At 47.0% G+C, this 13,980-nt stretch overlaps 2 protein-coding genes across 2 annotated transcripts; one reads left to right on the forward strand and one right to left on the reverse strand.

The window, feature by feature from the left end:
• Positions 1–2,895: 2,895 nt before the first annotated feature.
• On the reverse strand, positions 2,896–6,389 carry LOC136538249 (uncharacterized protein At4g38062-like). The gene is made up of 2 exons (XM_066530237.1): positions 6,224–6,389; positions 2,896–6,135 (listed from the first exon to the last, which is right to left on the reverse strand). The coding sequence occupies exons 1-2, from the start codon at positions 6,261–6,263 to the stop codon at positions 3,005–3,007; spliced, it is 3,171 nt and encodes a 1,056-aa protein (XP_066386334.1). The 5' UTR covers positions 6,264–6,389; the 3' UTR covers positions 2,896–3,004.
• Positions 6,390–7,159: 770 nt separating this feature from the next.
• On the forward strand, positions 7,160–12,055 carry LOC136520158 (1,4-dihydroxy-2-naphthoyl-CoA thioesterase 1-like). The gene is made up of 3 exons (XM_066513591.1): positions 7,160–7,461; positions 7,578–7,769; positions 11,702–12,055. Exons 1-3 carry the CDS (start codon positions 7,276–7,278, stop codon positions 11,855–11,857), a joined length of 534 nt encoding a protein of 177 aa, XP_066369688.1. The 5' UTR covers positions 7,160–7,275; the 3' UTR covers positions 11,858–12,055.
• The last annotated feature ends 1,925 nt before the right edge of the window (positions 12,056–13,980 follow it).

The raw sequence follows: 13,980 nt of genomic DNA on the forward strand, positions 1-13,980 counted from the left end.
GGTGTTTAGCAGGTTACAAGCAACTGCGGTTGTTATTAGCGATGCTCTAGGATCGGTGGCTCAACCGTCGCAAAAAATTTTAACATGTAAATCACAATCACGTGCTGCCGCAGGGCCGTGAAGCCTGCTGCTTCAGTTTGTATTTTTCATTGAAGTTTTTACTCCCGCTTAATGAATATCGTGTTAATGCGCGTTCGAGAAAAAAAATATCTTAGATGATGAGGATTTAATGAGAAATAGTGGGACGAAGAGGAATCGTTGCATATGTTGCTGACCTTGAATGGATAAAGCAAAAGAGGGCTCCACGAGGATCAATTCATGAACGACAAGTGGTTCCAAGGGACCTCCATGAGGGAAATTTGCGTATTGTTGTGGTACAAGTAGAGGCATATCTCTACACTTTCGAATATATAAGCACCCTCTCTATTTTGAAATATAGGTCCTTGTAGTTTTGTCTAAATTCAACTTTTATAATTTTGTTTACCATAAAGCATGTTTGGATTTATTTATTTATTTGGTAGATGTTACTAACATGTCTATGTATTTGTTTGGTAGATGTCACTATGGTTTTCTATAAATTTGATAAAAAGTTAGAGAAGTTTAAGTTAAACAAAACTAAAACCACCTCTATTTTGGAACATAGAGAATACTTAGCTACTGTTAGTAGTAGTACCATTGGGTCGGTGCAATTTGATACAAACTAAAGCTTTACCTATCTATATCTTTTATAAAGCTAATTCGCACTACAAATATATCTTAACATGCAAGCCATGCACATAATCTCTTACTAATAGCCCTATCTTTTTTTTGAATGAACGGGAGGGTTTTTGCCCCCTATTGAAATTGATTAAAATATGAAAGAAGGTTATGTACAAGCAAAACGACTAATAGTCCTCTCATCCCACTAACTTTCAACTTCTTACATGGTGGTGTTTGGTTCATCCTCAGGTAACGTAACCGCAAATGAAATCAGCTCACGTGGGTTTAGTCGGTGGGATCGATGATTGCTTACTTTGATTGGTTCGATGTCGTAACGGTAATACGGAGAGACGGCTGCAGCGCAATAAAATAAGGGTCAGAGACGAGCGGTATCACTGATGAATAGCACGATATCTCATTACGTGGTATTGCACAACAGACGAATCGAACCAAACGTCGTTATCTAGTCCCCCAGGTAAATAGATTGCGTTACATTTCATCGAATCAAACGCCATCTTAACGTAAGCTATCCATATTATCTTCGCTTAATTTATTTATTTTTAATCTCCGTAGCAACGCGCGAAATATCTTCTTGTACAAATGGGGAGTGAAACCCAACCATTTCTGCTCCTGATGTGCCTAAAAGCGTCTCTCCTCCTGTAACCTGTCAGCGAACCACGTGTTGGCGTTTCAATGGATGAGATCTATTGTTGGAATTGATTCCAACAGTCAATTGAAGAAGTGTTCCGAGCCCAATACGACTCAGCCTGCTGAAGAATGTCGTCCCGCGAACGGCACCGGCAACTACCGTCCACCTCGATTCGGACTTGATCAGGTCTTCGAGTCCAATTCGATCGCGTAATCTTCGCTCACGCGTCAATAGCGCCACGGCGGGGTTATAAACTCATGACTCAACAAGCCGCATCATCCACTCCACTGTCCCACCCGACCGACGACCCCATGGCTGCGGCAGAGGCGCCCTGCGACGCCAGCGACGCGCGCATGAGGTTGATGTGCAGCCACGGCGGCCGCTTCCTGCCCCGCGGCCCCGACGGGGCACTGAGGTACGTCGGCGGCGAGACGCGCGTCCTCGTCGTGCCGCGCGCGGCGACCTTCCCCGACATGACGGCGCGGCTGTCGGAGATGGCCGGCGGCGCGGAGGTGCGCGCGATTAGGCACCGCCTCGCCAACGAGGGCGTCCAGGACGTGATCGTGTCGGTCACGTGCGACGAGGAGCTCGCGCACATGCGCGACGAGTACGACCGCCTGCGGGCTACGCGGCCGGCCGCGACGTTCCGTGTTTTCGTGACGACCACCCCTCACGCTGGCTCCAGCGGCGGCGTTGTCTGCAGGCGGAGATCGGCGGCCAGACTTCCACCCCTGCCGCTGGAGATGCGGCGCGCGCAGAGCGAGCAAGCTCTCGCCGTGCGCGCACACCCGCAACAGGCGAAACAGGCGATGCGACGCGTCCAGAGCACGCAGGAGTTCGCAGGGGCCATCCGCATGCAGCCGTCTTTTCACCACCGTTGCAACCAGCAGTGCTGCAGCTCCTACCAGCGCCGCAACGTTTGCCCGCCTGCGCCGACGGCAGCACAGCCGGTGTGCGCACTGCCCTACATGTCTAAGAAAGTAGCTCCTCCTTGGATGCCAGCGGCGAAGGCGACAGAGCGAGTCTTTGCTATTAGGGTTTAGATTACGGTGACAATAATGTCATCATCATTTGCTAGGAGTAGACTGTATAAGCTGTAAAAATTTCTGAAATGTAATGTCATCTATTTATCCATACAAAGTTTACTTTGGACGATTTGTGGTTTATTTGTTAGCCGCAGCCAAAAAGAATGGTTCCCTATTTCGTTCAGGTACTCAGAAATCTGTAAATACAGATTAATTTGTCAAAGCCAGAGTGGAAGTATCCATTTATTATAGCCTTAATGACATCCATAAAACAATTGCATAATCAGAGATTCAGATTGGAAACAAGAACACAAGGGATAGCAGCATGACAGCATGTAACCAGTGAAGCTAAATCATACTAGAATCCAACTGTGCACTGTCCAGAACAATGAAGTGGCAGCAAACACCATAGGCTTCATTTCATTCAACACTTGGGAAACTATGTTATTTAAATTCAATCCATAAAATAAGTGTTGGGAAATACAGCCACTGTGTTTAAATAACATAACACAGATGGCACTGGGTAAGGAAATGAAAAGGCACAGCCCTACCGGCGGCATGTCATGGATTCTTGGAAAACAGAGTACAACTGTTACATCAATGTCAGTACACGATCCGACCTATACTAAGGCTAGTAGTTGTGCTCCTTCAGAGGCGACCTTCTATCTAGGACATGCCCTGATTTGTTCCTGATCAAAGGTGCAGAACTTCTACCATTAGTTTTTTCTGAGGTAAGCCTGTCATTGCATGGTTCCTCCTCATTAACTTTCTGCATGATCCTTCTCAAATTTGACATCATACTTTCACCTCCATAAATTACCTCCCCAATGGTTTTGGTTAGTCCAGTCAGCTCATCGACCAACTGATTCCTCTCTTGTAGTACAACATTAGACATATCAGTTGCTCTAGACTTTAGCTCTCGCAGATGCTCATCTAATGTTTCATTTCTTTCCTCCAATGATTTCAGCTTAGTTGTAACTTCTAGATGCTCCTTTGCCTTTTCTGACATTTCTGAAGCAGTTTGAGCTTTCAGCTGTTCAATAAGATTCTTCAAATTTCTTGACTGATGCTTCTCTTGCACTAAATTCACCTGCAGGGAGTCAAGTTCTCTTTCGCACTCTGCAATGAGCATATCCTTGAAAACAGCATCATGCTCTTGGATGACGTTAAGTGAATTCAGAGTTTCTGCAAAACCATAAAGCTGATTCACCTCTAGCTGAACTTCTGCCACTTTTGCTGCTGCAGCCTCAAGAAGGTGCTTGATGTCAAGCTGAACAGATTCAACAGTTTGTCGAATATCAGAAATAGCAATTTCTTTCTCTGCAATTAGTGTATACCAATCTGCTTCCTCTTGATCAAAAATTTTCATGAGCTCCTGCTCCCTGCATGCAAATCTCTGCTCAAAGAATCTAAGGCTTTCTTCCAGCTCCAAAAGTTTTTTGTCAGAGACCTCAACAATTTCAGAGTACCTATTCTTCACTTCGTGAATGGACTTCTCATACTCCATCTTGATAAGACTTCCCAAATCAAGTTTCTGGCCAATGTTTTCTTCTTCGAGCACAGTGATGTATTGCTGAAGCTTATCCATCATCATTCCTTTCTCGTTAATTATACCACATAGCTCCTCCTTTTCTTTTGTATGACACTCCTCAGCGTCCATTTTGGCAATAATTGCAACATCCAAATCTCTCTTCAGTACACAATTTTCATCCATACATGTTTTGAGTTCAGTTTCCATATCTACCTTCACCTTCTCTAAATTCTCCAGTGCTTGCCTTTGCTGATTAAAATTGATCTCGAACTGGGTCAGCTCACTGTTCCTCTCAGAAAGGGTATATTTTGCCTCATCGAGAGCACATATTAACTTCATCTTTTCTTGTCTAAGGAAATCCTCAGCTTCCATTTTGGCAACAAGAGCAGCATCCAGATCTCTCTTCAGGATACGGTTGTCATACATATAGCTTTCGACTTCAGTTTCCAAATCAATTTTCAGTTTTTCCAAATGCTCAATTGCTTGCTTTTGATGATGGAGATTGATTTCTAACTGGCTCAGCTCAGTCTTCCTGTCAGCAAGGGCACAGTTTGCTTCATCAAGAGCACTTAATGCCTCCCTCAATTTCTCCTGCAGGGTGCTTTCCTTCTTTGAAGCTTCATCTTTTAGGCAGTGAGCATCTCTTGATGTGTTCTCCAGCATCTCTTTGTATGCATCAAGCTGCCTTTGCATCTTGTTTTGTTCTTGTTCCATGTGTTCTAACTCCTCGATTCTTGCATACAATTTTGCTATAACCTCAGATTGTTGTTTCTGTTCAGCTTGAGACTGGACAATAGTGCAAGATTGTTCTTCTAACTGTTTCTTGGCAGAAGCAATTTCCTTCTCAATTTCTTCACAATGATGCTGCATATTCAGTTGAGCAGTATCAACAAATGAGCAGGGCTCATGAAATTTTGCCTGCACAACAGTAAGAATTATCAAAGCTTCCCAGTTCTCCACTATTTGTAGCTCAAGGGACCCATAACTACCCAGCAACTCATTCTGCAGTTGCCCAATAAGAATATCTTTGGATTCTAACTGTGATAAGCGTCCATCCAAGTCATTCACAAGCTTTGCCATCTGCAATCTCCATTCTTCTTCCTTACCTCGCAGCTTCTCAGTGCAACTTCTATGTGTCTGCTCCAAGGCTCGGAGCTTCTCCCGCAGACTTTTCAATGAAACAACAGCATCTGCACCACCAATCTGTGCCTCCTGATACTCCTTGAGCCTTGACCGCAAATCCTCATTTTCTTGTTCAAGATGTGTCTTCCTGTATCCCATTTCTTTGAGTAATGTAGCCTTCTCAGCCAGTGAGCTTCTCAAAGATGCTATCTCCCCATCCGTGTTGGAGCTCAACGACTCGACCATTGATTTGGCCCCTTCATATTCAGAGACCACATTGCCATACATGTGGCGCAACTCAGACATCTCTGCTTCCACCCTCTTCCTGCGACCTTCCTCATGGGCCAATGCCTGGCTGCACATATCAAGCCTCGACCGGAAATCCTCCGCAACCCTGGTCTTGGAATCCAAATCAGCCTCAAGTATGCCAATCCGATTAACCAAAGTTGATCTATCTGAGCCCCACTCCTTCTTGGCAGCCCTGAAGTCATCTTGAACCTTCTTGAGTGCCTCCTCGAGGTGCCTGAACTGCTCAGCCTTCCACTTGAGCTTGCCCTCGACGGCGGCCTTCTCCTCCTCCAGCTTCACCAGCATGTCGTCCCTCATCACCACCTCCCTGGGCGCCAACGCCCTCTTCTCAGCCTCGCCGCACCTCCTGCCCTTCTCTGACAGGAGCCCCCGAAGCCGCGCGACCTCGTCGTCGCGCGCGCGCAGGGCGGCATCGTGCTCCACGCGCCTCCCCTCGGCGTCCTCGAGCGCCGCGAGGAGGCCCCTCTTGTCGCCCTCGAGGCCCTCGATCCTCTCCCGGAGCGTGCCCTTGAGCGCCTCGTGCGCCGCGCAGAGGTGCCTCAGCGCCTGCTCCTTCTCGGCCAGCCTGGACTCCAGCACCCCGCACCGATCCCCTGTGGCGGCCGCCTCCTCGGCCATGGCCGCGGCCTCCGCCGCATTGCGTTCCGCCTCCGCCCGGGCATCCCGCAGCCGCGCGGCCTGGTCCGCGCCCGCGCGCTTGAGGCCGTCGGCGAGGTCGGACTTGGCGCGGAGCTGGGCGGTGAGCGCCTCCACCTCGGCCCGCAGGTCGTCCAGCTCCTTGCTCATCTCCTCCATTTCCGCTGCCGAAACAAAATCAGAGGAAAACGTCAACACAAGACCCAAGCAAATTAACCAAATCGCGCTGCAGAGGCGGGCGGCGGCGGGCACCTTTCAGGGAGGAGCAGGTCGGGAAGAATGAACGGGACATGGAGGGGTCAGGAGGCTAGGGGCTCGGCATGGACGGAGCGAGCAATTGCGGCGCCGATCCAAGGCTCGTTTCTACTGGCAGTGAGGAATGGGGATGGCGAAACCCTAGCGTGGAGTGGAGGGGGAACGAGAAGGATTTGAAATTTGGGGGGATTTACCTGGGAGGAGGGGGAGTGAGGACGGAGGAGGTGGTGCGGCGCGGCCGCAGGAGGCGGAGGTGGATCGGATCTAGGCGGCCGGCTCCGTTCCGTTTTTACCGGCCCTGCATGTTTGCAGGATTTGAAATTGGCTGCGCGGCGGCCACTCTGCTTGTGCTGACGGTGGGGCGCGCACGCACGCAATTTGGGCCTATCTCAGCCTCAATACCTGAGTAAAACTGGCCCAGGACTTGTTTAGATTGCCTCAAAATTTAAGTTTTTTCACTCTCTTTTCATCACATCAATTTTTGGACGCATGTATGGAATATTAAATGTAGGTAAAAAAATAACTAATTGCACAGTTTGGTTGTAAATCACGAGACGAATCTTTTGAGCCTAATTAGTCCATGATCGAACAAAGTTTGTTAATATCCCGATTGCAAAAATTTACAATCTAAACCAGGCCCCAGTTAAGCTAGCTCCCTGTACCCACGGAGCCACCTAGGCCTAAAGTGATTTGCAGGCTTCAGGAGGCTCTACCTAGGCCTAAAGGGATTTGCAGGCTTCAGTGAGCCCTACCGTTTAATTGATGTCGCGGGCTGGCTTGTACAAAGGCCCCGACCCATGGGCTCAAAGGTTTGGCTAGTCACTGTCGATCAGGAGCCCACATGGTCAGCAGCCGGGGTTGGTGTGTTCGCTGGCGAACTGGCTGAATAGTGAGGAACCGAGCATTAATACTCACCTGCCGATCCCAATCGCCTGCCTGATCGCCGTCGGACAGATACCGAACCGAGACCGAGAGTGCAAAAGCCCAAACTTTCCACCTTCCATTCCACGCACAAACTTTCCCCAGCTGCGTGCGCTCTCGGTCGTGCCATGGACGACACCACGGTCGCATCGCGGCAGCGCCAGCAGCAGCCGGCCTCGCTGGCGACGACGAAGGATTCCAGGGCCATGATGGCGGAGCTGGACGCGCCGCTGCACGCCCTCGGGTTCGAGATGGAGGAGCTCTCCCCGTCGCGGCTCACCGGCCGCCTCCCCGTCACTCGCATCTGCTGCCAGGCTAGTACTCCTGCTTTGGTGCTTGCTAGAAGTCTTCCCTTTCCTCCTCGCGGCGAGCGAGTTTAATAAGCTAACATCGACACGGCAACCTCGCGCTGATATATAATATGATCCAGCCGTTCAAGGTGCTGCACGGCGGCGTGTCGGCGCTGGTGGCAGAGGCGCTGGCGAGCATGGGCGCGCACATGGCGTCGGGGTACAACCGCGTCGCCGGCGTGCAGCTCAGCATCAACCACTTCCGCAGCGCGGCCCTCGGCGACACCGTCCTCGCGCAGGCCGTCCCCGTCCACGTCGGACGCTCCACCCAGGTCCGCCGCCCTTGGTTTTCCCTTCCATCATCCATGATCGCATCATCCCCCTTTACGACCATCGCCGGCCATCTCGACCACGCCTCACAACTGCTCCCCGCACGATCGGTGAACTAGCTGGTCAACGACCCCCCAGGCCCCAGCCCCAAGTGGGGTTTGGAGCGTTGAGGCCCGTTAGCTTTTACTAGCATTTAGCATATAAAACCCAGAACTAATTATCTTTTAGTTTAGTCATGGGATCAAACACCCTCTAGTTCCATCTCTGTTAATTTCGATTGCGTGGCCGTGCTCATCACCGCACGGACCGTGTGGATTCCGTTAAATTTAATTTGATAATAAACTATATATTCGTTAGAGATTTCATTTTCTGTTTTCTGATTTTGAGATAGGAGATTTCTTTACTTTAGCACTCCCTATATTTTATCAGAATATGTAAGATGCCGTTTGGCATATTTAATTAAAACACTGTAAAACAGAATCACCTATATTATATCGTTCATGACTATAAAACCTATTGCATATGAAAGGGATTTCAAATATGAATCTAGTTGTGCTAAAGTATATCCCACAATGAAAAACTCTGTGAAATACTTTAATTTTTATCTCAAAATACATTACACCTTGTAAATAAAAAAAAAGAGAGATGGAGACTTTGGTGGTTTGTTGTCCACATACAACACTTTGTGATGGCGATGGTTAATGTTTTTCGGTGATTTACCTCTTAATGAAAAGAACAAACATCAACATACACTTTCTTAAGAAAAATATATAGCTATGCTCCTCTTCAATTGACTAAATCTTTTATTTCTAACTAGCAGCATACATATGCCGTCAGGTCTAGGTAGAGCACCAGATACCAATAGGGCATGTTTGGCAGGGCTCTGTTTCCTCTAAAAATGGGCTCCGACTTTAGCTCCTCTGGAGGAGCTGAAGCCGTTCTGGAAAACGTTTGGCAAAACGGTTCCTTCGCACTAGACGACGTGAACCCACAGCAAGGAGCCGCACGAAGCTCGTTTTTTAGGCTTCTCCTACGCAGGCAAAAAATGGCTCCGACTCTTGACCGGCTCCCCATACGGAGCCCTTTCTAAAACAGATGTTTGGCACAGCTCCTGCAGGAGTCGGAGTTGAAACCCCTGCAGGAGCCAGAGTTGAAACCTCTACAGGAGCCCTGCCAAAGAGGCTCATAGTGCTCGGTGGGAAAGTCAGACGGCACTAGTTTGGTTACTTGGCCAAATAGTAATCTAGGGCACTGTTTTTGAGTGTCTGGTAGCCAGAATTTGTAAGACAGCAGTCAAACATGGCCTAGTCTTTGGGCTAGTGTAGTGGGGAATGGAGATGGCAAAACCCTAAGAGCTTATTTGGCTATATATCAAGGGGTGAATGTCACGTGAGAACTGAACCAGAGTGTGATTGGTGGTGCTCAAACCTCTTTCATTCGTTCCCAGAAATCCACTCAAACAGAAAATAAAAAGGAACTTCAGAACTTGTAAACAAAACATTGAAGCTCAAACCATATCCAATCCTTCAGATCGGACACGAAAAGGCGTGATGAATAATGGTGTCAAGCAGAACCTATCAATCGAAGCACGGACACACAACAAAATCTCGAACTTGGCTAGCCAAATCCGCTCAGATTAGAGAGGGAGAAGGACGATGCGAGAGAGAGAGAGAGAGGAAAACAAAAGAGAGTGAAGAGCCAGCAGCACAGGTCCTCAGAGCACTCATTCCCTGCTTTGAGTAACGGTGTTATTTTCTCACTTCGATATGACATGTTAGGCAGAGCTTTGGTCTTAGCCAAATGTTATGCTCATTATCGCCCCATCCCAACTAACCATGGAGGGGAACAGAAAGGGTTTGAAATTTGGAGGGTGTACCTTTTTGGAAAAAAAGGGGGGGGGGGGGGGGGGGGGGGGGAGGACTGAAAGCCTGGAAAGTGTCGTGGGCTTGCCGCGTCAACGCTTCAGCGGGAGGCGGATTGGATTGGACCTGGACTGGGCAACCGCCGGCCGGCTCCCTTCCGTTTTCACCGGCTGTCCACGTCTCTAGACACTAGAGTTGCAGTAGCAAGGATTTGAAATATAATCTTCCGTCCTTCCAACAGCAATGCGATGCAACTGAACGTGCACACGGTGAGCTGGACAGGGCAGTAGCGGCTAGCTGATCTGTCCGTGCATCACGGGACGCAGCACTAACCGGTCCGAACCGGGGCTCCGAGAACATGCGTGGTCCACCATGGCGGCGCACTGCTTAGGTCGCTGTCTCAGCCGCGGGACCGCGGTCCCAGCCATTCAATTCGGAGTAGCAATGCGCCAGAGCGTTGGTGACCTGAGTACCTGACCATGTTTGGAGTGAAACACTACTACTAGTATTTCGGGTCATCTAAAAAATGGAAAAGATCTACTGGCACTATCTGAATGCACCAAGAAAGTCGAAGACGACCGTGACCGGAGAGGACAGAGGAGCCCACACGGCTGGGATCAGGGGATGGTCATTGGTGCCGGCGGCGGTCTGCGTGCGGAGCCACCAATCTATGTCTGGTTTGGTTTATAAACTATGGTTAAAAGTATTTTTAATTAATTTTATATGAGAGAAAAATATTGTTCGTCCGTCACTCTCGCCGGTCGGTCAGGCCCCTTCACCCAGTCCTAGCCGCACAACCCAACTACCCCGCGGCAGGTGACGCCACGGCCACGCCATGGCGGCAGCCGGCTGGTTCCGGCGCTAAACAACAAGGTTACAAGCCGGTGGTGGTTAGTCGTAAGTTATCGATCTTTGTCACAAACCACTTCAACTGCAAGCACGGATCGCGTGGTCCGTTCGATTTTGCTTTCAGTAGTGATGTTATCTGAAACGAGATTTGGTCTTCCGTGCGCTTGTTTGTTTCGTTAATCGTTACCGAGTTTCACTGTCCTTGCCTCGTGGCTTGGGTGTGTTTGGCATATCCGTAATGGGATATGCATTACATTTTTTTTTTGGGTTATTTCTACAGACAGTTCATGCCATAATTTCTGAAATGCAGCTATCCACTTTGAGACATGAGAATGGACGGAGAGTACCGAGCGTGGGATGGGAGATGGAGCCATCCTATTCTTGAAAATAGTGATGCAACTATCGCATCTTTAACAAAAACACTAAAACACAGGGAGAGGGTCATCCCTATCCTACCTCATTCTCCAGTCTCCAACTAGACACTACCCATAGCGACGATGGTCAGTGTCCGGTGACCTTGCTAAATGAAAAAAAAAGGATTCCGTGATAAATCACATGGATGAGTAATAAAACCCTTAGAATGGATAAAAAGTCGAAGGACGTGTTTGGTATGATTTGTCCACCCCGCCTTAGGTAGGGCGCAACAAATGAACTAGCAAGCATAGGCAGCGCTGAACCATGTTCCTTACAACGTAGATTCCACACGATTGCACTAACCACCGGTTGTTTGCTAGCGCAATTAAGTGAAGCAAAATCACAGTACTGGTGGAAGTTGGCTAGCATAATAAAGGATAGCTAATTGAGGCTCGGCAAATCTGAATCATCTAAGGTAGTAACAAACAAGCTTGCCCAGATGGACCCCTCTCTCTCTGCACTCTGCAGTCCTCCATTGTCAGTGACTTGTCCTTAGTTTAGTGTCTACTAACAAAATAAGAAACAGAAATAACTCCGTTCCTTCTCAACTATAAGCAGTAGATAAAATCATCCCATCTTTAAAAACTGAAACGAGACCATCCCAACCTACTTGATTCCCAAACCAAACGTCACCCAAAAGCAAAACTCTATGATGTGCTTGTTTTGCATGTCTTACATTTATTTTATCCATGTTTTCATTTGTGAGAGTTCTGCTGTTGAATATATTCATACTATGATCTGCTACTACAAGTCTACAACTCGTTCCTTTTTTTTCTGAACTCTTTCTGGAAAAAAAATCGATTGGAAAGGTTTGGGAGGTAAAGCTCTGGAAGATGGATCCATCAACAGGAGAGAAGGGGCCTCAGATCGCCGAATCCAGAGTCACGCTGCTGTCTAACCTGCCGTTGCCGGAGGAGCACAAGAGGGCAGGAGATGCTCTAAAGAAATATGCATCAAAACTGTAGAAAAGAACCTTCAAACTGATGAAAGCCTTGCATCTTGCAGGTTTCACGGATCTGATGGATGTTGTAAAAGCATTGCCTATAATAATATTTCTTATTTACCACCAATTTCTTGTTCTGTACGTACGTCTGTACCATGTGTCCCGTTGAGCCTTCATCAACACTACACAACAAACAGAAGACCTTTTTTTGTTGAACATACATACTGTATGACTTAATGCCATCGGTTGCAATAACAGGCGGTGAACTTTGTCGTAAATAAAGGTGAAAATGGTTGTAAAGGAGGGCATTGCAAAGTTACTTGGGAAGATGTTTACCTCCCCGAAAGTAAAGGTGGTCTTGGCGTTCCGGATTCTTATAGCAAAACTCAAAAACACAAGTCTCCTAGAAAAATTCATCTACAAATTTTGCTGTGCTTATCCTACCTCTTGGATCAGTTGGCTATGGCAACGCTACGGTTGGAAATTGGAATGAAACATAATATCTCTGATATTACCCCTCTCTGAAAGGTTATCTATGGTGAACTCCCCTCTTTCAGAGTAGAACGAGGACTTTAGTTGGCCGTGGCAAGATCGCGCACAGCGACAGCGAACCCATTTTTAGCTGCCTTGAATAGTGGATACAAGACTGAAAGTGCCACACCAAAGAACTTGATAAAGCAAGATATGGATATTTGGGACACTCGACTATCATTTGTTACTTCAGTCATGCATGTCTGAAGCTAACGCAGTCCTAATTTTCCACATGGAAGGTAGTGATTCAGCCAATTGCTGCTTACGCACTTAGTGAGGCCCTTTTCCCTATGCTTCCCATTCTCGAAATGCATACAGGAAATGCCGAAATGATGGGGATCAAAATGCATGGGACCAGGCTCTCTTCGATGCTACTCTCTGACAGGAACACAAAAAGAACTCTTGTGGCTTGACATTTGTCCCCTCTTGCCCCTTCCTCTTCACCATTTCGACGAATATATAAGGAAGCAGCTGGTGTCAACATATGAAAAGGTCAAGGTCAGAAGAGTCAGGTACATGTATTGAACGGGGATGACAGCGGAAAAAGGTGAGTGCATGTTGTCATATTTACTCACTCATCCCTATTAAACAATTTTTTTGCACGTGTCCCGCTTTTTTCCTATTTTATTGAGGATTGGTGAGGCACAATTGAATTCAAATATTGAAGATCAGTGTTTGCTTATATAAATATCTCAAAAATGGCAGTAAAAATCTTGTGTCGCGGTAACACATGAGACAGAGAGGATTATAACGATTCGTATACCCTTTTTTCTTTCTTATAAAAGGAAATGATAGGAGCTCTATTTTGCATTTAAGTATGAATTGAAGTATAAAGAAACAGTCCGGTCACAATGGCAAAGAAGCTGCAGCTATGTACCAAACTACCTCAACCAAGGATAAACAAAACAAACTCAACACAAGAAAAACTCGAAAACCCCCATTACAGGTTTCGAAAAGCATGACACCATTTATCAATCACCATGTTCACTTGATCGTATCAGCCATGATACAATGCTTTTCTCTCACAACAAAACAGCATCAGCCGATTTATAAGCCATAGAAACGATCAAGCGATATAGTGTTCTTCTGCTCCTAGCGCAACCATTAAAGGCTTGGATCATTTATTTTGAAATGCATACAGGAAATTGTTGGGATCAAAATACGACAAAGCTCTCATCGGTGCTATTTTCTCACATAAACACAAAAAGAATCCTTGTGGCTTGACATTTGTCTCTTCCTTTTCACCATTTGGACGAATATGTAAGAAAGCCGGTGTCAACATATATATGAAAAGGTGAAATTGAACGGAGACAGCAACAGAAAAAGGTGTGAGTGCATGTTGTCATATTTACTCATTGAGAAGAGTAGGTGAATATGTCGGTTGGGAAAACTAGATGAGCAGGACACTATGCACTATTAACCATATTTATTTGCATAGTGTCCTACTTTTTCCCTACTTTATGGTGGATTGGTGAGGCACAATTGAATTAGGATATTGAAGATCAGTGCCTACTTATAAAAAAATATCTCAAATTGGTAGTGTCGGTGTTTTGTACTATCATCAAGTAAAATTTATGTCATGCACAATGTTTTCGATGGGCAGCACACGAGACA

Source organism: Miscanthus floridulus, chromosome 2 (assembly GCF_019320115.1).
Source record: "Miscanthus floridulus cultivar M001 chromosome 2, ASM1932011v1, whole genome shotgun sequence".
Taxonomy (NCBI): Eukaryota; Viridiplantae; Streptophyta; class Magnoliopsida; order Poales; family Poaceae; genus Miscanthus; species Miscanthus floridulus.

Coding starts and splice junctions, on each gene's coding strand:
- LOC136538249 (XM_066530237.1), bottom strand. CDS start 6,263: ATGTCCCGTTCATTCTTCCCGACCTGCTCCTCCCTGAAAG. Junction 6,136..6,223: donor GACCTGCTCCTCCCTGAAAG/GTGCCCGCCGCC, acceptor TTGTTTCGGCAG/CGGAAATGGAGGAGATGAGC.
- LOC136520158 (XM_066513591.1), top strand. CDS start 7,276: ATGGACGACACCACGGTCGCATCGCGGCAGCGCCAGCAGCAGCCGGCC. Junction 7,462..7,577: donor TCACTCGCATCTGCTGCCAG/GCTAGTACTCCT, acceptor AATATGATCCAG/CCGTTCAAGGTGCTGCACGG. Junction 7,770..11,701: donor ACGTCGGACGCTCCACCCAG/GTCCGCCGCCCT, acceptor TCGATTGGAAAG/GTTTGGGAGGTAAAGCTCTG.